The following is a 19,336-nucleotide window of genomic DNA, read 5'->3' on the forward strand; positions in this document are numbered from 1 at the left end:
CCAAGACCTCGGCCGGCAGCAGCGACTTGCTTCCGAGGAGGCGCGGACAGGCCCGAAGGGCGCGTGCCCGCGCATCCGCGCGCAGCAAGGGACCCCTCGCGCGTGACCCGAGGGGCGATCGACTCGAGCCGCGAATCATCCCGAGACGGGGCTTGCCTGCAGAGCGCGCGCCAGTGCCGCGGAGCGTGAGCAACGTCCCTGGGCCACGTGCCGGTGGACTGCCAATGAGCGAGCTGGAGGCAAGCCCGTCCCCGGAAGAACGCGGTGGAGCATGATTGGTGGCCTGATTCGCGCTATGCAAATTAAAAACCATGGGGCTTATGGGTCTGTGCGGGTCTTCGGGCGATTGGGTCCGTTCGGAAGCATGTTTCAAAGAAATCCTACAGGGGAGACGCGGAGTCGCGTGTTTCGCGGGCAAGGAATGAATCTCGCGGGGCGGCTCGTGCCCTGGGACGGCGGCTGCCGTGACCTGCGGAGCAGAGGGAGAGAGCCAGGCGGGGAAGCCGACGGGAAGGAGATTAAGACTATACTTTCAGGGATCATTTCTATAGTGTCTAACTAGAGAAGTGCACTCGAAAGTGATCGGTCGAGCGAACCACGAGGAGGAGTCAAAGCGTCCTCTTCTGAGCGCGAAGCGAGTGGGCAGTGTTGCCTAGTGCGGCTGCTGTCTGCTATTGATGACCGTTCTGGCTCCCTTTTCGAAGGGAGTTGGAGGGAGAGGACGCAGACTGAGTGGTTCGCAAACTCTTTTTATGCATGGTTGAAAAACAGATTATACTTTATTTTTGTTTATTTAATTACGGTCAGCAAGAAACTTCTGTTTGCTGTTCTACTTCAGCTCTGAGGCCTCGTTGCTTTTATATTCAGCCCCTTGGGTAATCAAGTCGGAATGATCGGGGAGAACTCCAGCTTTTCATCAGTGCTTGGTATTTATTTCTCATTGTTTGCATTTTAAGATATATCATCCCTGCAACTGTAATTGGATTTGCGCATTGGAAAATAGAAACCACCGCAGTCGTCAACCTAAGATTGCAAATGTGTGTTTGGGAGAAAAAGAATAGTGTCTCACTGAATAGTTGCTATGACACAGAAAAAGTCGTAGTGTTGGTGTTAACTGAGAGAATTATCGAGAGTCCGTGTGGTTAAGGGCACCAGGCTGGGGACTCCGGAGATCCAGGTTCGAGCCCCCGCTCGGCCACGGAGCCAGCTGGGTGACTCGGGGCCAGGCACGGACTCTCTGCCCCACCTGCCTCACGGGGTTGTTGCTGCTGTGGGGATGAGAGAGCAGGCGAAGGAAGAGCGCGTCGGCCGTTCTGCGTTCTTTAAACAAGAACGGGCTGGGGTGTAAATCGAGCACAAAGCGAGCCATTGCCGTTTCCCCCTCCCGGTTTAACCAGGCGCGGGACTTCCCGTGCGCGGCCCGCTGCTGCCCCCCAGTGGCCGCCTGCACGAGTTGCGGGGAAGCGGCCGCCGTCCAGGAGGCGCCACCACCGAAGCAGCGCGCAGTGGAGTGCTCGGCCCTTTGGCCACCTGGCTCAGCGGCGCCCCCGGGGACCTCGCGCGGAGAGGGGCTCCCCCTCGCTCGTGCACTGTCTCTGCACCCACCTCCTCTCCTCTCCTCGGGGAAGTCCGGGCGGCCCCCAGGTGGTCTCCCCTCCCAGCTCAGGCCAGCCCGGAGCCGCTCGGCCTGGGCGTGCTGGTGCCTGGCGTGCCTTTCGGCCCTGCGTTGGGCCGCTCGTCGCCTGACGCCACCAGGGCTGCGTGGCCCTCAGAGGGGGCCTCCTGAGCCCCGGGCCTCCTGAGCCCCGGGTTCCCCGCCCAGAGCTGGGCCACGACCAGGTGGCCTCCACGGCCCCCTCCAACTTTGCATTTCTTGAGCTGGGTTTCGGTTTCTTCTGCGCCAAGGAAGGTGTTTAGCTGCTTGCTCAGGAACTGCTGGCAAAACCCCTGCGAATCTGAAGTAAGCTAAAAGTAACTCCTAAAGATAGTGCAGAGTGTTTCCATCAACAAGTCCAACTCATTTCAACATCTGGCAAGACGTGGGGGGGGGGGAGTGCTCTAATTCCCAGCATTCCCCAGGCAGTAGAGCAGGTTGGGGCATGCTGGGAGTTGTAATCCCTTTCCCTGCCTCAATATGCATACATAAATAATGTTGCTAATTAACGGTATCAGAAGCCAGCCTTACTGAGTATAATATATATATTTCCCGGTAGCTGACGCTCTCAGGGCGGTGCACAAACGTTAAGGAAGGATGAAAATGTACTTAAGGTGCCGGATAAAATGTGGGCGTGGCTTTGGCCGTGGGGACCAGACGGGGCCCCGTGGGGAGGGTTTCGCCGCCGAGCTCGCCCAGCGCAGACGCTCCGCGGGGCAGCCCGTGCCCGGGGGAGCCTTCCCTGCCCAGCCCCGGGGAGCAGCGCGGGGCGCGGCGCGGCGCAGCGAGCAGTCCCGGGCCGAAGGGCCGCCGTCCTTCCGCGCCCGCGGAGGGGCTCGTCGCCCCGCGAGCTCCGCCGGCCGCCCCCCCCCCCGCGCCCGGCGAGCGTGCCTCCTGGCTCACAAACGCGCGTTCCAACGCTTGCGCGGGCGCGGCGTCCCGGCGGGGAGGGGAGCTTCGCGGGGGAGCAGCCCCCGGGGTGAGCCGCGTCGGGGGCGCAGCCTGGCTGCGGGGGGGGGGGGGCGGGCGAGGCGGCCGAGGGGGGCAAAGCAGGGGAACTGCCCGCCCCGGGCCCGGCCGGGGACGGGGACGGGAGCGGCTCCCTCTCCGATTCGACGCGCGTCGCAGGGCCCCTGGACGGGCGTGCGCGCCGGGGGAAAAGCCGCCCCCTCCTGCGGCCTCGCCCGCGGAAGGCGCCCCTGGTGGGCCCGCAGGCCCGCTTCGCTCGGCCCCATTCTGCGTAGAGACGCCGGTGGCCTTGTTCGGTAGCTCGGTTGGGAGAAGAGGCCCCCCCCCCCGCGCCGCCCACCGCTCGCCCGTGGTCCAGCTGCAGTGGTCAAGGAGATGGAGGGCGTTTGGGGTTAACCTGCGGGCAGCCAAGAACCCGCACATTCAGGTCCTTGGAATCCTGATCGGGCCTTCAGGTGCAATGCTAGGCATGTTCAGGCAGAGAAAAATGCCCCACAGCAGTAGGCTTTGCAAGAGCTCTCTCTGTCCAAACATAGATAGGATTGCACCCTTGGTGTGGGGTTTTTTTTGGGGGGGGGCTGGATATGTAGAACCAGTGTCTGAGCCATTTTGCATGGCATCAGTGAGACTTCTTTTGGGAGCGATGTGTCTGTGCGTAAGAGAAAGAAAAGTGATGCTGAGTCCCCATGCTTTGAAAGAGAGCAGAGTCCTAAAATTGCCTTTTAATACATGTATTTATTTATTACATTTATATCCCACTTTTTCAGGAAGAATGGCCCATATCCCCCCTGTTCCCTGCCCAGTCAAGCTGGGAAGCTTAAGAAATGAGTCCCCAGATGCTCAGCTCCATCAACACGTCAAGGAAGGCAACTTTATCAAAGTGAAAAAGCTTCTTAAAAAGGGTGAGACACTGCATCAGCTAGGAAAGCACTCAGAAGCAATTTTTTAATAGCTTGGAAAGTTCAAATATCATAGGAAAATAGATGGGCAAGGGTAAGGAATGGTGCCAATCTTTTGAAGTGCAAGCATTTAAATTTATTTCATTTCTGCAAATGGGTTTGTGGTTAGCAACTCAGAATTAATCCTTAGAGTAGCATGCCGGCTGAGGAATTCTGGGAATTGTAGGACTTCTTTTCTGTGTAAACATAAGACCGCCCTCAGACGGGTTGGTAACATCATTAATGTTATACTAGAACTGGTTTAAAGGGAGTTTAAACAGGAATTGGATGAGGCATGAGATTCTGCATTCTTCACAATGTCGTTGTCTTCTTCAGGAGTCTCCGTTCACACCATTAACTCCTTAGGACAGACTCCTTTATTTACAGCAGCCTTACTCGGTAATGGGAAAATTGTCGATATTCTTCTGGACTATGGTTCGGATCCGAATCAGTAAGTACATTTTTTGTTCTAAGCTTCCAAATATGTGGACAATTCCCAGAATCTTAATTGTGTGTGTGTTTTCAACAACCCTGGATATCTTTGCCAAGAATTTCAATCACAGTGTCTTAGACTTGTTTTAAAAAAAGATTAGCTCAGATTACACCTATCCTAGATAAATACCAGCAGCCACCTTGGAAGATCTAAATGTACCTGATTGTAAGGTTTTCCGACGGAGAAGCACAAGCAGCGGGGAAAAGCCCGGCCTGAGCTTAGCTTCCACTTGCTTTCTTTCTTCCTTGAACAGTTTCTGTTTGAGCTGTTCCCTATAAAACAATATAGCTTTCATCCCTGTTGCATAAGTTTGCTTGTTTTCCCCTTTCTTCTCCATCCCTTCTTGCCTTTGTATTAGATTGTTGCCCTGTGATTCATGGCTGTTGCAGAGTTACAGTGCTTAATAAATTTCAAACCATGACAATAGAATGTGCTGCTATTTATTCCTAGTACCTTGCATTTTTGTGATGGATCTTGTGGGTCATTTTAGCAGCTGGTCTTTCTCACAAGTCGGGGTGAGACATACTAGAGGCATAATGCAGGTTTCTTTGGGCACATGGGTAGATCCGTACGTGGTGCATTTTCTTCTCCCGCGTTCCTTATTTTCTCAGCCGCTGTTACGATGGGAGCACTCCAGTCCATGCAGCTGCTTTCTCCGGCAACCAGGTGATTCTCAGTAAATTGCTGGAGGCAGGTGGAGACCTGCGCGTCCACGACAGGAATGGGAGGAACCCGCAGAACTGGGCTCTGACCGCTGGGACAGAAAGCAGCGCCCAGGTGCGTGGTTTCGGCCTTTTGCCCAAAGGTTTCCCTCTTCCCCAGCCTTTGCTGGCAACTTCCGTTTGTACCAGCAACATTTGAATAATGTTTTCTGCTCAGCTGTGCTGTGATACTGCTTTGCCCATCACAAGGACACCAACAAAGAAGTTGATTTTTTAAAAAATCCCTACGCTCAGTATTTATCAATTTTTATAAAGTTGCTTTTCCTTCTTGCCTTTGAGGTCTCCTATTTTCACACTTGAAAGTGTTCACTGGGACACAATTCTGGGTTGCTTTTTCTGTTCCAGATGCTTGAGTTTATCCAGCGCTGTACAATGCACATGCAGTCCGCCCTTCAGAATTACTCTGTGGACCAGCTCAGGAAGGTGGGCTCCCCCAGAGACCTGGTCTGTAACCCTTCCAAGCTTGGGGGCATTACACAGGGGTAAGTGCCGGAAGAGTCACACGGTCTATGTTTAGTCGCAGTTCTAAATTGGCAAGGAGGAGGAGATGCAGACTTAGGTGGGTCAGGCTCAGCATGCAGCCAGTGCTGCTCCAAAAAGAGGTAAATAATAGCCCTTGAGAATATAAAATCCAGGAACCGCCTGCGTCTGTCTCCGGAGCTGCTCACTTTGCAGAGCCGTCCTCCTGAAATTTGAAGGCATGTGTCTCTCTCTCTCAGTATAGGAGGTTACCCTGAACCGGGTTACCGCTCCATCGATCATATTAGACAGATAACCTTCCTTTGGCGAGACCCTAGTTACACAATCCTCTCATCAGTTCCCGCTTCTGTACTCATTCTGAATCCTGGACGTGGCTGCCTTCTCTCTGAGTGGAGGAGGCTGCCGAGAGCAAAGCTGCTTTTCCTGCATAACTTCCATTTCAGTTCGGTTCTTTAGACAAGCACATGGATGCCCACCCCATCCTTGCCCCGTCTTCACGAGCCTGGTCTCCATTTCCCTCTTCCCCTTCCAGCTGCCCAAAATTCAAGAGTGCTGGGAGAGAGAGGTTAAGGGGGAGCACAGCAGTTGTACTTCCTGCAAGCTGCAAAGGAAACAGACATGAACTTATCTTTCTAGTGCCAGCCATTTTGAATTGCTAGCTTTCCCAAAAGCACCTTGGAACAACCTTCTGGGGGAAAAGAAAATGTTTTCTCTTCTGATTCTATTTTTCCTCCATTTCCCCAAAAGTCTTTTGTCACTCCTAAATGGAGGTGAAACATTAAAAAAAGTTCTTCTAGATTTAGCAATGCAATTCCTAAAAGACTGGGGATCACTTGTCTGTTGGATTCAGGTCCTGCATATCACCGAACAAGGGGCAACTTTCTCTCCATACCTGCCATGCTTCAGGAGCTCAGCTGACAGATTAGCTAAATTGAAGGAACGGTGGCTTATGGCCCGATAGCCGAGTCTTTGTCTTTTAACCTGGACAGGTCTAAAGGACTATAATGAAAAGGAGACTTCGGTAGGGACTGGCTCCGCTGAGCTAGGACTCAGTTTTCATTGGTTTAAATGATGATCTTCAAATTGATTGTGTCTTTTCCTGCGATCATGGCCTGCCTTCGAAACAAGTGCTCTGACAGCCCCTCTCTAGCCCGACTTTAAATACTGAAATGGATCTGGTGCCTTTCCGAGGAGAGTTTTGGGTGCTTGCAATGGAATATGTCTGGTGCCCACCCCGTCCCCCACATCACGCTGTTGGGAAGTGGGGCAAGAGACCCCTGCCTCCTCCTCTGTTCTCTGTTCTGCCCTTCAGGACAGCCGACAGCCCCCTGGGAAGGTTCCTGAAGCGCAGAGGCAGCATGTCCCAAAACATTTTCAGCTTTGGGTTTGGCAAGGTAAGAGGTCAGATGTTCCAGCCCGTTTCCCTTCAGCAAGCTGGTGGAAGAACTAATTAGGAACTCCCAGGGTGGCTTTCGGGCATTTCCCGTGGGCAAAGGACAGCAAAGCAAGCCAGCAACCGCTGCGCTGCTTTATTGGTCCCTCGCGCTGGGACGGGTCCCTGGCAGCACATGGGCAGCCTTGGGCCAGCTGGCCTGGCCTGGGTGCTTCCGCTTGCGATGGCCCTGACCCGGAGTGGCGGCTGGATCAGAGGAACAGGCCCCCGGTGTGGAGCCAGATTGTGGGGGTCCTGAGCCAGAAACCTGCACACTAAGCGTCCCCCCCCACCCTGCAGGCAGCACCCAAATTCCTCTAGCGACAAGCTTTCACAGCAGGGAGTCCACCCGCATGGGTGGGGCACAGGGGGGGGCCACGAAGGTGGGCAGGGTTTTCCTCCAAATAGGAGCCCTGGGGGACGCGAGGCCGTGGGGGGCGGTCCAGCCTGATCTGGGCCAGCGATCTGCTCGGAGCCGTGCAGGGGCCTGAGCCTCTGGCTGAGCCGTCTGTCCTGGCTCGCTGCAGTCATGTCTGTCTTGTGTGGGGCAGGGCAGGATTCAGCCCCTAGTCCAGCCCCCAGCATTCCCAAGCAAGGCTGGGAAAGACTCCCCCCCCCCCCCCCCCCCCCCCCCCCCCGGAAAGCCAGTGCCAGCCAGTATCTTTATTTACTGTTCTTTGCTTATTTATCTCCTTTATATCCTCTCCTCCTCCCCCCTGTCCCAGTTTTATCTCACAAGCAGCAGGCAGCTGGGTTATCTGTCTTCACTCCCGATCATTGCAGATAAAGAGGTGGTTCAGGCGGATGACGAGCCAACCTTCTCCTTTCCTGCTGGACCCTATATGATCATGACCAAGTGAGTTTCTTGCAAGGACTGGATGGGCCGTTTGAAGTGGGGGAGGGTCTTTCCCCTCAAGGCTCTCTCCCCTCAAGACCTACTTGCCCTCGGTTCCCCTCCCCTGAGATTGATGCTCTGACTCGGTGCAAGGTTTAAATCACACCCTCAGAACAATGAGGGCTAGAATCTTCTTTTGCTTAGGATCAGAGCTGCATGGCACAGTAGCAGCATCGCATTTTCAAGCCCCTACCTTCTGTTCCTGGCACAAAACCTCTGCCTGAGAGCCTGGAGAGCCGATGGTGCCAGGCAGTGATGACCATACTGGGCATGGGAATCTGATGGTCTGACACGCACCAGAGCTCTTTGGAGCCGAGTTGGTGATCCATCCGAAAGAGAAAGCAGAAGCTTTCACTGGCCCAGCTCATGAGTCCAGCGCTCTCTGCCTTCTAAAGGAAAGGTCCTCCGTATGGGCCGCCCTTCGACGACATAACCTTGAGGAAGGAAGGAGGAACAAAATATCTGAGGCCAAAGGAAAAACAAGTGGAATATTGGGGTTCAGGGCAGCGATCGGGTCGGTTTCAATTTTAAAACGGGGCTCGACGTCTTCATGACAAGGCAGAGCGCTTTGGCAAACGCTGCCTTGCTTCTCGCAGTTTGATGTGGGGCGGGAGCCGCATCACGGTGAAGGAGCTCAACATGAAGCCCCACCCGCACTGCAGCAAGCTGCGCCTCGGGGACCTGCTCCTGGCGGAACAGGAGTACAGCAGGTACGAGCCCCTTGCTGCGGCTTCCCAAATCCGCTCCTTTCTTCCAGCCCTGGTGCTCTTTCCCAGCCAGGGAGCCGGGAGGGCGGGGCCTTTTTCAGACCGAGGACTCAATTCCTTTCCAGAGAATATCCTGGAGGGTGCTGCCCTCCGGCGTTGGCGAGTGCCCAGAGCAAAAGAAGTGGTGCCCCAGCCGCGTTTTAGCTTGAACCTTTCGAGTGGCAATCGCCAAGCTTTAGGAGAGGCGTTTTAGCTTTTTAGAATGGTGGGAAGAAGCTGTGCAGACGCTTGGTGGTCGCTCGGGGAAAGGGCGAGGTGGTGGCGAGGATGCGGCCGCCTGGGAAAGACAGACTGGGACTGCAGGAGAGGTCAGGTGCACCCCCGGGCCGGAGTTCCCCACCCCGGCCTACCCTGATGGGAGGACCTCTGCTGCCCCGCCTGTGGGGTGTCACATGCCCAGGCCGGGCCCAGGAATTGGGTAATAGGATCGCACCAGCAGCATACGTTGGGCTGAGCGCATCTCCTCCTCTCCCGTTGCTTGGATGGTGGCGCAGGCGGAATATCCCCCAAAGCTCCCTAGTATCGGCTCACCAGCTTCAGTGGCTTGATCAGGTCACTGGTCCTCTACGTGCCCATTATCGCCCCAAGTAGGCGTGGTCTTGGTTGCTTCGTTTGGCCCCAAGTCAGTCGGGAACGAGAGGCAGGTGCTTTCCGCAGGATTGGGCGCCTTCCAGCAGGGAAAGGGCCTTCTGTCGCCGTGTGGTCTCTTCCGTATCGAAGGGCTTCTCTCCCCTTGCAGCAAGCTTCGCCACCCCCACCTGCTGCAGCTGATGGCCGTGTGCATGTCGCCCGACCTGGAGAGAACGCGCCTCATCTTTGAGAGGGTCGCCTTCGGGACGCTGTACAGCATCCTGCACGAGCGGGTACTGTGGGTGTTAGTGCACGGATCGGCCGATTGCGTCCGCCCCCCTTTCCAGCCACGGCTGTTCCCCTTGATGCAGCCTTCTCCGCGTCCCCCCCAGGAGACCCCCGCCAGCTGAGGCCCCGCCCGTCCCGCACCTCGTGCCAGCCCTCCCTGTCCCCTCGGCCTGGCACAGTGGGCATGGCGCCCTTTCCAGGCGTGGCTTCCTCCAGATACTTGGACTGCAGCCCCCGTCATCCCAGCTCTAGGCCGTGCTGGCAGGAGCCGATGGCAGTTGCCGCCCGAAACATCTGGGGGGCACCCGGTCGAGCCACGTTGCGCCGCTCTCCAGGGCCTGGGATCCGGGTCTAAGCCCCTGTTCGGCCCTCTTGCCTCACTTGTCGTTTCTGGGCCTACCCTACTTGGCAGGCTGGTAGGGGCATGCGCCACCCTGTGCCTCTTGGAGAGCAGGTGGAGTAAAAGTCGCTGCAATAATAGAAAGGAGGGATGCGGGCGAGGGAGGAAGCGGCACTCCTTGCTTCCTGAGCACCTTTCAGGATGAGGCGTTTCCCTCTCTGGGGCGGGTCCGGGGGCGCAGCTGCGGCTTCCCCGGACAGGCTGCTCCGTCGTCATCCCCGCTCTGCTGTCCCTGCACAGAAGCCACGGACGCACAAGCAGCCGTCTCCCTGCTGTTCCCTCTCAGCGGCAGGATGAGCCTGCATGGCTCCAGGGCTGGCGATGCAGCACGCCGGGGTCCCTTCTAGCGGGAGGAGGCATGCCGAGCCCCTGCCCTCACCCCATGGCGCCTTCCGGGGAACGGGCTTCCTCTCCGCGGCTGCCCTTCCCCTCACCCCCGTCCATTCCTGCCTTCCAGCGTTCCGAGTTCCCCGTCGTGCACATGGAGACGATCGTGCACTTGCTGCTGCAGGTGAACGACGCCGTGCGGTTCCTGCACTCGCGGGGCTACGTCCACCGCACGCTCAGCTCCTACGCCGTGGTGGTTGTCCTGGCCGGGGAGGCCAAGCTTACCAACCTGGAATACATGGTCGAAAGGTACAGGCTCGCTCGTTCCCGCGGCCAGCATTGCTCGCCTACCTATTTCTTTCTTACATTTATGCCCCACCCTTTTTCTTTGTTGAAGAACTCAAGGCGGCTCGCCTCATTCTCCTCCTCTCAATCTTATCCTCACAACAACCCGGTGAGGTAGGTTGGGCTGAGAGCCTGTGCCTGGCCCAGAGTGACTTGGTGAGCTTCGTGGCTGAGTGGGACTCGAACCCGCACCTCTTGCGTCCCAGTCCTGCATGTTAACCATTATGCTCCACTGGCTGTCTGGCTAATGAAAGGTCCTTTCTTGCAAAGGCCGCAATTGTGCATGCAGGAGGGAAAGATTCGCACGTTGCATGCAAGGCTCTGAAGGGAGGCATGGGTTCTAACGCTCCCCTGTTATAGTCTCTACCTTTCTGTCTGCACAGTCCTGCTCCTTCTGTGGCACAGCCCTACCCTGAATGCTCTTCCTTGTTTTTGCTAAGCCTGGGCAAAACTTTGGGATACTAGCCCTCATGGCTAAATAGATAATTAGGCTGCTGCTAATATTTGAAAATCGTTTCTGCTTTTTGTTCCCTGTTTTCCAAAAGTCAGCTGAACACTCCCTAGCTTCAGAATGCTTGTTAGATCTTGAACAAAGAGTATTGCCAAGACAGGTGACACCCCAGGTTTTTGGGGACTCCGGTTGCCATCGACCCTCGCCATACTCTGTGCTGGCTAGGGTTAATGGACATTGCAGTCCAACGACGCCTGGAGGGCCGTTGCTTCCCCATCCCTGAGCTGACACGGAAGGCGGACTCCTTCCCGCGCGCTGAGCATCTCGGTCTTCTCTTTGGGCAGCCAGGACGGGGGGGAGCACAGCGACCTGACCCGGGTGCCCATCCCTCCCCAGCTGTATAAGTGGTGTGCTCCAGAAGTGATCCTCGAGCGAACCGCAACCGCCAGGTCGGACATCTACAGTTTCTGCGTGGTGATGCAGGAGGCATTCACAGGTACATGTCGCCAAGAAGGGGCAGAAGTGCAGAAGCTGGGAAAGCTGTTTCCCTGCAAGCGCTCATCTCAAAGCCACCGGCCACCTCCCCCTTTGCCTGGAATAATTTCTCCAGCCAGTGGCTCGACTTCCCCTTCCCAGCCTCTTCTCGGGAGCCTTCGCCCAAATCCTCCTGTTACTGGTGCTTGAGCAGCGCCGACCTGGTCTGGGGGTCCCCGCTCGGCCCTGAAGCTGGCCGAGGGTCTGCATTTGAGCAGTCCCATAGCGGGGGAGAGACGGAGGACTGGTCGGGTGTGGGCTGGTGTCTCAGCATCTCCCCCCCCCCCCCCCAGTTATTCTTAGAAGGGCTTTTGGTATTTCCGCAAACCCCCTCGACCCTGTTTTGGTCTTGCCTCCACTATGCTATGCTTGTATGTTTGGAAATTAAGGCAACGATACAAAGACACCTCATGGCTCAAGCGTTCTCTCATCTAGAAAACCCCACAATTTAAAATGTTGTAGCAGTGCCCCAGACCTCTCACTGCGTACAGTTTCGTCACAACATCCTGTATTGCATTTAACGGAAATAAAAATCCACGCAGCTTGCCTCAGTGTATCAGAATCACAGCAGCCTCATTCCAGTTCTTCATTTGCTTTGTTTAGTGATAGCAACAACTAAAAAATAGGGAGTCAGAAAACTTGGTGAACTGAAAAGGTTGGGTGTCCAGAGATCGCCTGCGGCTGAATTCCCCCCTTCCTGGTGAGCCTTGACCCATCTGAGCGCGTGTTTTCCAGACACCGTTCCCTGGGACGGACTTGACGGCTCGGCGGTCCGGGACCTCCTCATTGCCGGGCAGTGCTTGGAAGCCGACGCCCGAGTCCCCAAGCCCTACTACGGCCTCGTGAAGATCGGCCTGGAGTCCAGGCCGAAGCAGCGCGCCCTCAGTCTGCAGGATATCCGCTACATCCTGAAGAGCGACTTCAAGGTGACCTGCAGGGCTCCTGGTGGGGTAGGAGGAGGCCTCCAAGCAAGCCGTGCAGCACAGCCACGACTCTGCGGCTGCCCTCCGTAGACGTCTCTCCGCTTCCCTCCCCGCCCTTCCCCAGGACGCACTTCTGCTCTTGCAGCTCTGCGTTTTCTCTGCGCACCGCTGGGCCGGTGTGGCTTGCTTTGCTCTGCCGCCTCTGGGCATATGCTGTTCTCCCAAAACAAACCCCCTCCTTTCCTCTCTGTTCTCTTGTCTGCCCAAAAGGTGCCAGTGGGGAAGGGTGCCCCCAGGCCGGCTGAAACAAAACGGCACATTCAAAGGAACCCCAGCAGCATCCCCACTGTGGCCTCGGGGGCGCAGGGCAGACGCACCGCCTCCCCCGAGATTCTCTGGCAGGACTCGGCTAGCGAGGCCTGTGGGCACTGTGTCCCTCTCCTTCCACCGGACCTCCGCAGGCCAGAAGGCGCTGTGGCGCTGCAGCTTTTCCGAGCCGCACTGCCCTCCAGGTTCACCGGGGTGGCCCTTTTGCCAGCCCCCGCGGGGCAGTTGAGGCGCGTTTGCTCTTGCAGGTGCTGCATTTGGCAGGAAGGTACTTTGGAGGTCACAGCCTCCACGCTGAGTGCAGCCGTGCCCCATCCTCCCATTGTCTGGGGGGCCAAAAAGAGCCTGGACGCTGGCTATGGACAGGGCAGGTCCATTGCGGTTCGGTGAGGGAGAGGCGTTCTTGGTGGGGCGGCTGATGGGAGGCGTCCTCGTGGCCTCACAGAGCTTCCAGAAGGGTTTGTCTGGGCTGGAGTTCCAAGACCTCTTTTCCTTCTGTGCTGCTTCGCCTTCATCATCCAGTCATTTCCGTGACCGTGGAGCAAAGTGGGAGTAAATCCAAAGGATTCGGTATTCTGAAGGCCACCATTGTAGGGTTTCTACCGTTCTGGACAGTAATGAGGCGACCGCATGTTTGCCTCCGTTCCTCCAAGCCAAGATAGGTTAATTGTGGCGCAGCCACTTCTGCAGGACTGAGAAGCCGGTGTTGTGGTTGCCTCTGGCAAGTTAGAATCTCTTCCAGGCGATCCCACAGATGCATCCAAATAGGCATCCAGATGCAGATTTGGAGCCTGGTTGCCTTCTGCAGATTTTAAGCGTGTCTCTCATGTTTAAAAAGCATTCCAACATTCTAGTTCTCATGGATTCCAGGGAAAGCCTGGAATTGGGACGGCAGTAGGAGATGAAGAAACTGGAGAGGCTTCACGTGACCTGCAGCGGTCAGGAGGCTCATCTCCAAATCTTGCCTTGTGCAGCCAGAATATGTCAGTCCACAGAGTGTGTGGCTTCAAGCCTAGTGGTTATGGACTCCCAGCAGCACTGGGAGGCTGCAGGGGAGAGGGGTGGCTAGGACAAGGGGCCTCCCTCCTGTGACAGCGTCATTCCCTGTCGTAGGATCTGATGGAGTCCCGCAGGAGCCGTCCCGGTGAGCGTCCTGGGCCTCCCAGGCCAGAAGCCCGCCCCGACATTAACATCTGCCTGCCATCCGCCTCGGCCTTCTCGGCCAAGATGCCAGAACTGCAGGGAGAAGTCGCCCGCGTTGGTCTGTGTCCACACTTTGAGCCTGGCCTCGCTGCCTCGAGGGGACGGGGAAAGGGTGGCGGGTTTGGGGTAGCGTTCCTCCTGAGGCGAACCCCAGCTGTGCGCTGGCGTGAGGAGATGGGAGCAGCTTCCACCAGGAGCCCAGTGGGCGGAAGGAGGCTTCCTTGGCAGAGGGGCGTGTGCAGCTGACTAGATGGCTCCCTCTTTCAGCGGGGAGCCAGTCTCACGAAAGGAATTTCAGGGTTCTGGCCAGAGTCCTGCCCTCCCTTTCTCAGTCTCTCAAGCCTGGGGAACTGGAGGCCTCCCGGGAGTCATTGCTGCGTCTTCCATCCGTCCTAGCAGCCAGAAGGGCAAGAGGTCAAGGTTGATGGGAGCTGTAGTGCCGCAGTGTCTAGGCAGCCGCTGGTTCCCCAGCTCCTGCTCGGAGTGCAGCCTTGCCTCCGGGTGCCCGCAAACGGAGCCTCAGGGGGGCTTTGGAGAGGGGTCTGCCGGGCGCAGGGGGAGCATCCCTGCATTCGGGCTCAGCACTCAGCCACTGCTTTCTCAGCCAGGAGTTCCGTGGCGCCAAGCTGTGCCGTTTCCGTTCCCGAGAGCGAAGCCGCCGTGGCCCACGAGGCTGAGCCGGAGGTCCGCCTGGCCCAGTCGAGCCCAGCCCTGGAGGCGGCCGGCAGCGCCCAGGACGCCAGCGACATGGATGAGAGCCTCAGCAGCTTCGAGATCAACGAGATCTACTCGTGCTATCCAGAGCTGTGTGGGGAGAGCGGCGGGGAGCGGTCGGCAGGGCCGAGCCCGGAAGCCCCGAAGCTGCTGTGCATTTCCTCAGGCGAGAGGGCCGAGCGGGCCGAAGCCTGGTCGCTGCACTTTGTGGAAATCCAGAGCCGGCGGACGAGCTGCAGCGAGGAGGGCAGCGCCGAGGCCGGAGGCGGCCGGGAGGAGCCGAGCGACGTGTCCGAGGCTTCCCCACCGCGCCGGGCAGCCCGGTGCGCCAGCAGCGGGCCCTGGCTCCGTCATCCCCCCTTCGAGCAGAAGTTTGCCAAGTGTGTCCTGGATCTGAAGTTCTGCCAGACAATGGTACGCGACCTAACGGCCAGTTTTGGCAGGACGGAGAGGGAACTGCATCAGGCGACGGCCTGCCGAAGGCAGCCCCCACCGCGCCCGGGGGGCCAGGGCGAGCAGGACAGCATCGCGGACGCCCTCCGGAGCCACGCAGCGCAGGTGGACGCTGCCCTGCGGAACTTCACGGTGCCCTACAGCGGAGACAGGGCGTTCCTCTGGAAGCCGGTTAGCCCTCCGACGAGGAACTATATCCCCCTACCGCTGCGCGTCCCGGGCACGGACCGGCCCCTGGATGTGTTCTCCATCCGAGCCATTGAGGGCGAAGGGCCGGGCGAGGACAGGAGCCAGGACACCACCCGCTGGAGCAGTCCTCCCTCGAAAGTGGCTTGGAGCTGTGGGGAGAGAGGAGAAGGAGCAGAACCGAGCTACCAGGCAGGAGCAAGGGTCCCCCCCATAATGCTTGCAAAGCAGATGGCCCACTGCAAGGACCGTGCTGGGCACCTGCTGCTCCGGCGCAGCGCAGCTGATGCCGTACTGAGCGTGACGGGCCCTGCGGCGTTCTTGCCGCAGCAGGCTCGTGCCTGCAGATCGCTGCTCTGAAAAGCGGGGGCTGCATTTTGGGGCGCGCTCGGTGCACTGGGGTGATGCCACGGGGGATGCTGGAATTCCACCCTCACCGCTCGCCCCAGGTTCCAGTCATTTCAGCACTGCAACGGGGGCGAGGGGGGGTTCCGTGGAAACAGGATGATCAGGCAGTGCCATGTTGAAGCAACCCACCCTCCCCGCTGCCTGGTCCTGGCCGAATCGGGGCTGACTGGAGCGCTTTTTCAGCTCTTACACCCAGGCGTGTCCTTCAGGAGGAGGAAGACTGTGAGCTCGCAGCCGCTTCGAAGTAGCTCCACAATAGACGGACTTCAAGCTGCAGGCGGGTGAGCGTTGTTCCCAAGGCGGGAGGAAAAGAGAACTGCAGCCAAGCGAGGGAGCCAGCCGAGCTTAGTTCGAGCTCGTCGGGTCCGCCCCAGCCCAGCACCTGTTTGGAGCCGAGGCTGTGCCTGGGCTGCGCCTAGAAGCAAACCTCTGTGCCGAGGTGGCCTGCACTTTGCACCGCGGGAAACGGGTCTCGGAGGCCTGTGTCGCTGCTGCATGGCTCAGGCACGGCTGGCGTAGGCCTCCCTGGACGGGGCCCCCCTAGCAACCCTTCATATGCCTCCGTGAAAGGCGGTAGGGTGGAAAGGGACATGACGACGGTGCTGATGTATGAACTTTCCCTGCCTGAGACTCTGCACCACGTGTGCCTTGTAGGTTCCCCTCCGAAGCGTTGCCCAGAATGTACGAATCGGGCCTGAGGAGCGAGGAGAGGAGGATGGCCCAAGCCGAGTGGATGAGTGAGCATCACTGCTGCACCTCCCCTTTATTTCCTCGGAGCGCTGCAGTTCCCTCGCCCTGCGGCAGCACCGCAAACCTGCGCGTGTTTTCGCTGTCCCATGTGCGCCCTCAGCGCCTCCTCCAAGGTCTGGCGCATCTTTGAGGGTTACATAGCGCATCCCTGCTGGGAGGCTGGGCTGAGGGGCAGCCAGCGGGGATTTGGGCCGCAGGACTCGCGGGCCCTGACAAGACCCGCCGCAGCCGTGGCTCCCACCTTTCCTGCTGCCAAGGAACCCCCGTGGATCTGTTTCCCACGAGCTCCCAGGCGGCAGGAGCGCAGTGAGGGGTGTGTGAAGAGCCCAATCCTACGGATTTTCATCCTTCAGCCCCCCAAATGGGGCTTGATGCTGGCGTAAAAGGTTTCCCGTCCATCTCTTGAGGGGGACGACAGTGTGCACTTTCATCGCACGCAGAGCGCCTGGTGTGCGATACTCAGCGTGTCCAAGAAGGGCTGGAGAAGCCCCCTGTCCGTGGGGAGAAGGTGCCAGCCAGCCCCGGCATCCAGGGAGCAGTGGCCTCACTCGGGCAGGGCAGGGCACGGCCTCATGGCCGGGCAAGAGGGTCCCAAGCTGAGCTGCAGGGGAGGTCATCTGGTCGTGGCACAGCTCTGGGCGGGGAACCCGGGGCTCAGAAGGCCCCCTCTGAGGGCCACGCAGCCCTGGTGGCGTCAGGCGACGAGCGGCCCAACACATGGCCGAAAGGCACGCCAGGCACCAGCACGCCGAGGCCGAGCGGCTCCGGGCTGGCCTGAGCTGGGAGGGGAGAGCACCTGGGGGCCACGGGGACTGCCCAGACTTCCCCGAGGAGAGGAGGTGGGTGCAGATACAGTGCACGAGCGAAGGGGAGCCCCTCTCTGCGCGAGGTCCCTGGGGGCGCCGCTGAGCCAGGTGGACAAAGGGCCGAGCACTCCATTGCGCGCTCTTCCCCGCGACTCGTGCAGGCGGCCACTGGGGGGCAGCAGCGGGCCGCGCACGGGAAGCTAGGGCCCAATCCCGGGCATGTTCAGGAATAAAACGCCTACAGCCCTGCTGACGGGAATGCTGGGAGTTGTAGGAACCTGTCGAAACCTGCTTGCTGTCCCCCGTCCCCCCCACAGAGCAGGTGCTTCCCGCATCCCCAGCAAGGCCTTGCACTTGCGGTGGACACGGACCCTGTGACAGCACTGGGACTCCCAGTGCCAAAGAGGAAGCAGGGAGCCTTACCCTTAAATCGCACATTCGTCAACCCACTGCTAGGATGCTTTTAAGTGAGGGATTTGCGCCCCCCCCCCACAGTGAGTTAATCAAAGTAATTTGCATAGAAACTGAAGGAAGGGAGAAGGTTAACAACCTAATCGAGAAGCCAGGGCTTATTTGAAGGGAAGGGGAAGCGCTCATTCTCTGCAAATGTTGTGCCGGTCCATGTCCGGGCCCAGCTCAGAGTTCTGCTGTTAACCCTTGGACCCCTGCACAGCTTGGGCCAGGTTATCCGAGGGACTGTCTCTTCCCATTTTGACCTACCTGGACGATGCTGAAGTCATTGTCCGAGACTCTCCTCCAGGAGAGACAGGGTGGGGGGCGGCAAGAGGGAGGGCCTTTCTTTGGTGGTGCGCTGCCTGCGGAACGCCCTTTCTGAAAGCCCTCCTTTGGCCGCCTGCCTCGCAACCTTTTCAGGGCCACAGAGCTGTTTCATGCCATTTAGTGCGGAGCAGGCGGGCTGGGCTCGATCGAAGCAGCTTTTGATCAGGCAACGCGTGAGATGCTGCCTTCGGATGTATCCCGATCGCTCGTGGGGGAGATGTCCGCGACCCCGGCCCGAGCTTCAGTGCCAGGAGCAGATCCAAACCTCCTGATACGGGGTCCCTGGCTAGGTCCAAAGTGGGGCTAGGGGTGCTGCGATAAGGATACATGGGGGTCAGGGAAGCTCAGGACCCCCTTTCCTTCCAATGCTCAGATCATAGTACAGGGCAGAGCAGTGATCGGCCCGCCCGCCTTTCACTGTGCCCCCCTTTTGCTGCTGTGGCGAGGCAACGGGAGGGGGCCTCCGTGATTTGGCAGAAACGTGGGCAGCGGGACCGGGGTCCGGGCGGTTGAGGCCAAGCACAGAATTCACCCCTCTCGGCCCCTCCTGCCACATTCTTTCCGCACCTCGGAACACAACTCCGTTGCGATGCTTGCCCCGTAGCCGTATTAGCACAATGGAAGGATAATGCCTCTGCTTTAGCGCAGTGGCTGCTCTGGATTCTTTGTTCAAAGCACGTGAATGGCGTGGCCCTCTTGCCTCGGACGCACGTGCTCGAATCGGGGTCCAGGACCCGCTCAGGCCACGCACGCGTGCCGCCCCCCTCAAAGCGAGGTCCCTCTTGTTGACTTTTTGCCTAGTGGAAGTGAGGCACATGGCCAAGAAGGTGGCCTGTGGGCAGCTCGGCCTTCCGGTTGAGTACCCTCCCGGCGGGTGGACGTCGGAGAGCGAGGGCGAGAGCGTCAGGGAGGAGCTGGGCGCCGCCGGCACCAGAGAGCCGGTCCAGTTCTGCAGGCGCAGCGCTGGGGCAGAGCGGCTGCAGGCTGCCCAGGGGCTCGGGGCCCGCAGGCTGGGCAGCGCCTGCCAGGATGGGGCCGACCCGGAAGCCGCACCGACACGCGAGCCAGGTAGGAGCTGGTGCGGCAGGTTGAGGGCTGAGTGGAAGCTGAAAATTCCCACCCCTCGGTCGCGGCTTCATTCCCAGAGACACATTGGGGGGGGGGGGGAGCTCAGTGGTTTAGGAGGCAGTTATGAGCACCAACACTAACAGAATGAAGCACTTCTTGAAGCGTTCCGTCAGACATTTTGGAGCACAACTCCCGTCAGCCCAGCCAGCCCAGCAGAGGATTGTGGACGATGGGAGCTACAGCCCAGAATGTCTTGTGAGTGCTGGGTGGCATTGGTCCTGCTTTAGGCGTTCCCCTCGGTTGGCCCCACAACTGAGGTGTCTCTCAGTGGTCCTGGGGCTGCCGAACCGAATGCCTCAACTCAGCGCCTTCCTCTGTAAGAGGGGATCCAAGAGAGGAAGTCCCACCGGGTGGGCGCTGCTGCTGAGCAGAGTGGCAGAGGAGCTGTGACCC

The 19,336-nt window shown here is 58.6% G+C and overlaps 2 protein-coding genes and 1 non-coding gene across 3 annotated transcripts; all 3 read left to right on the top strand.

Moving 5' to 3' along the window:
• The first annotated feature begins 520 nt into the window (after nucleotides 1-520).
• LOC123023629 lies at nucleotides 521-737 on the top strand. The gene has a single exon (XR_006414769.1). It is a non-coding gene; the product is annotated as a small nucleolar RNA U3 (small nucleolar RNA).
• TEX14 (testis expressed 14, intercellular bridge forming factor) lies at nucleotides 525-15,431 on the top strand. Its single transcript, XM_044430397.1, has 14 exons — nucleotides 525-926; nucleotides 3,391-3,525; nucleotides 3,898-4,012; nucleotides 4,666-4,831; nucleotides 5,122-5,258; nucleotides 6,569-6,650; nucleotides 7,414-7,544; nucleotides 8,180-8,293; nucleotides 9,090-9,213; nucleotides 10,066-10,244; nucleotides 11,076-11,227; nucleotides 12,001-12,191; nucleotides 13,629-13,776; nucleotides 14,323-15,431. The coding sequence occupies exons 1-14, from the start codon at nucleotides 890-892 to the stop codon at nucleotides 15,429-15,431; spliced, it is 2,820 nt and encodes a 939-aa protein (XP_044286332.1). The 5' UTR covers nucleotides 525-889.
• A 113-nt stretch (nucleotides 15,432-15,544) lies between these two features.
• On the top strand, nucleotides 15,545-19,333 carry LOC123023558. Its single transcript, XM_044430399.1, has 4 exons — nucleotides 15,545-15,760; nucleotides 16,134-16,216; nucleotides 18,617-18,883; nucleotides 19,212-19,333. Exons 1-4 carry the CDS (start codon nucleotides 15,576-15,578, stop codon nucleotides 19,331-19,333), a joined length of 657 nt encoding a protein of 218 aa, XP_044286334.1. The 5' UTR covers nucleotides 15,545-15,575.
• Nucleotides 19,334-19,336: the final 3 nt, after the last annotated feature.

Source organism: Varanus komodoensis, unplaced genomic scaffold (assembly GCF_004798865.1).
Source record: "Varanus komodoensis strain SLA01 unplaced genomic scaffold, ASM479886v1 scaffold20_1, whole genome shotgun sequence".
Taxonomy (NCBI): domain Eukaryota; kingdom Metazoa; phylum Chordata; class Lepidosauria; order Squamata; family Varanidae; genus Varanus; species Varanus komodoensis.

What these genes read in the sequence shown, in the direction of transcription:
- TEX14 (XM_044430397.1), top strand. Translation starts at nt 890, where the DNA reads ATGATCGGGGAGAACTCCAGCTTTTCATCAGTGCTTG. An exon ending in CTTGGGGGCATTACACAGGG is followed by an intron (nt 5,259 to 6,568) that starts GTAAGTGCCGGA and finishes TCTGCCCTTCAG; the next exon opens with GACAGCCGACAGCCCCCTGG. An exon ending in GGGAGAAGTCGCCCGCGTTG is followed by an intron (nt 13,777 to 14,322) that starts GTCTGTGTCCAC and finishes CTGCTTTCTCAG; the next exon opens with CCAGGAGTTCCGTGGCGCCA.
- LOC123023558 (XM_044430399.1), top strand. Translation starts at nt 15,576, where the DNA reads ATGATCAGGCAGTGCCATGTTGAAGCAACCCACCCTCCCCGCTGCCTG. An exon ending in GGACTTCAAGCTGCAGGCGG is followed by an intron (nt 15,761 to 16,133) that starts GTGAGCGTTGTT and finishes TGTGCCTTGTAG; the next exon opens with GTTCCCCTCCGAAGCGTTGC. An exon ending in GGCCCAAGCCGAGTGGATGA is followed by an intron (nt 16,217 to 18,616) that starts GTGAGCATCACT and finishes CTTTTTGCCTAG; the next exon opens with TGGAAGTGAGGCACATGGCC.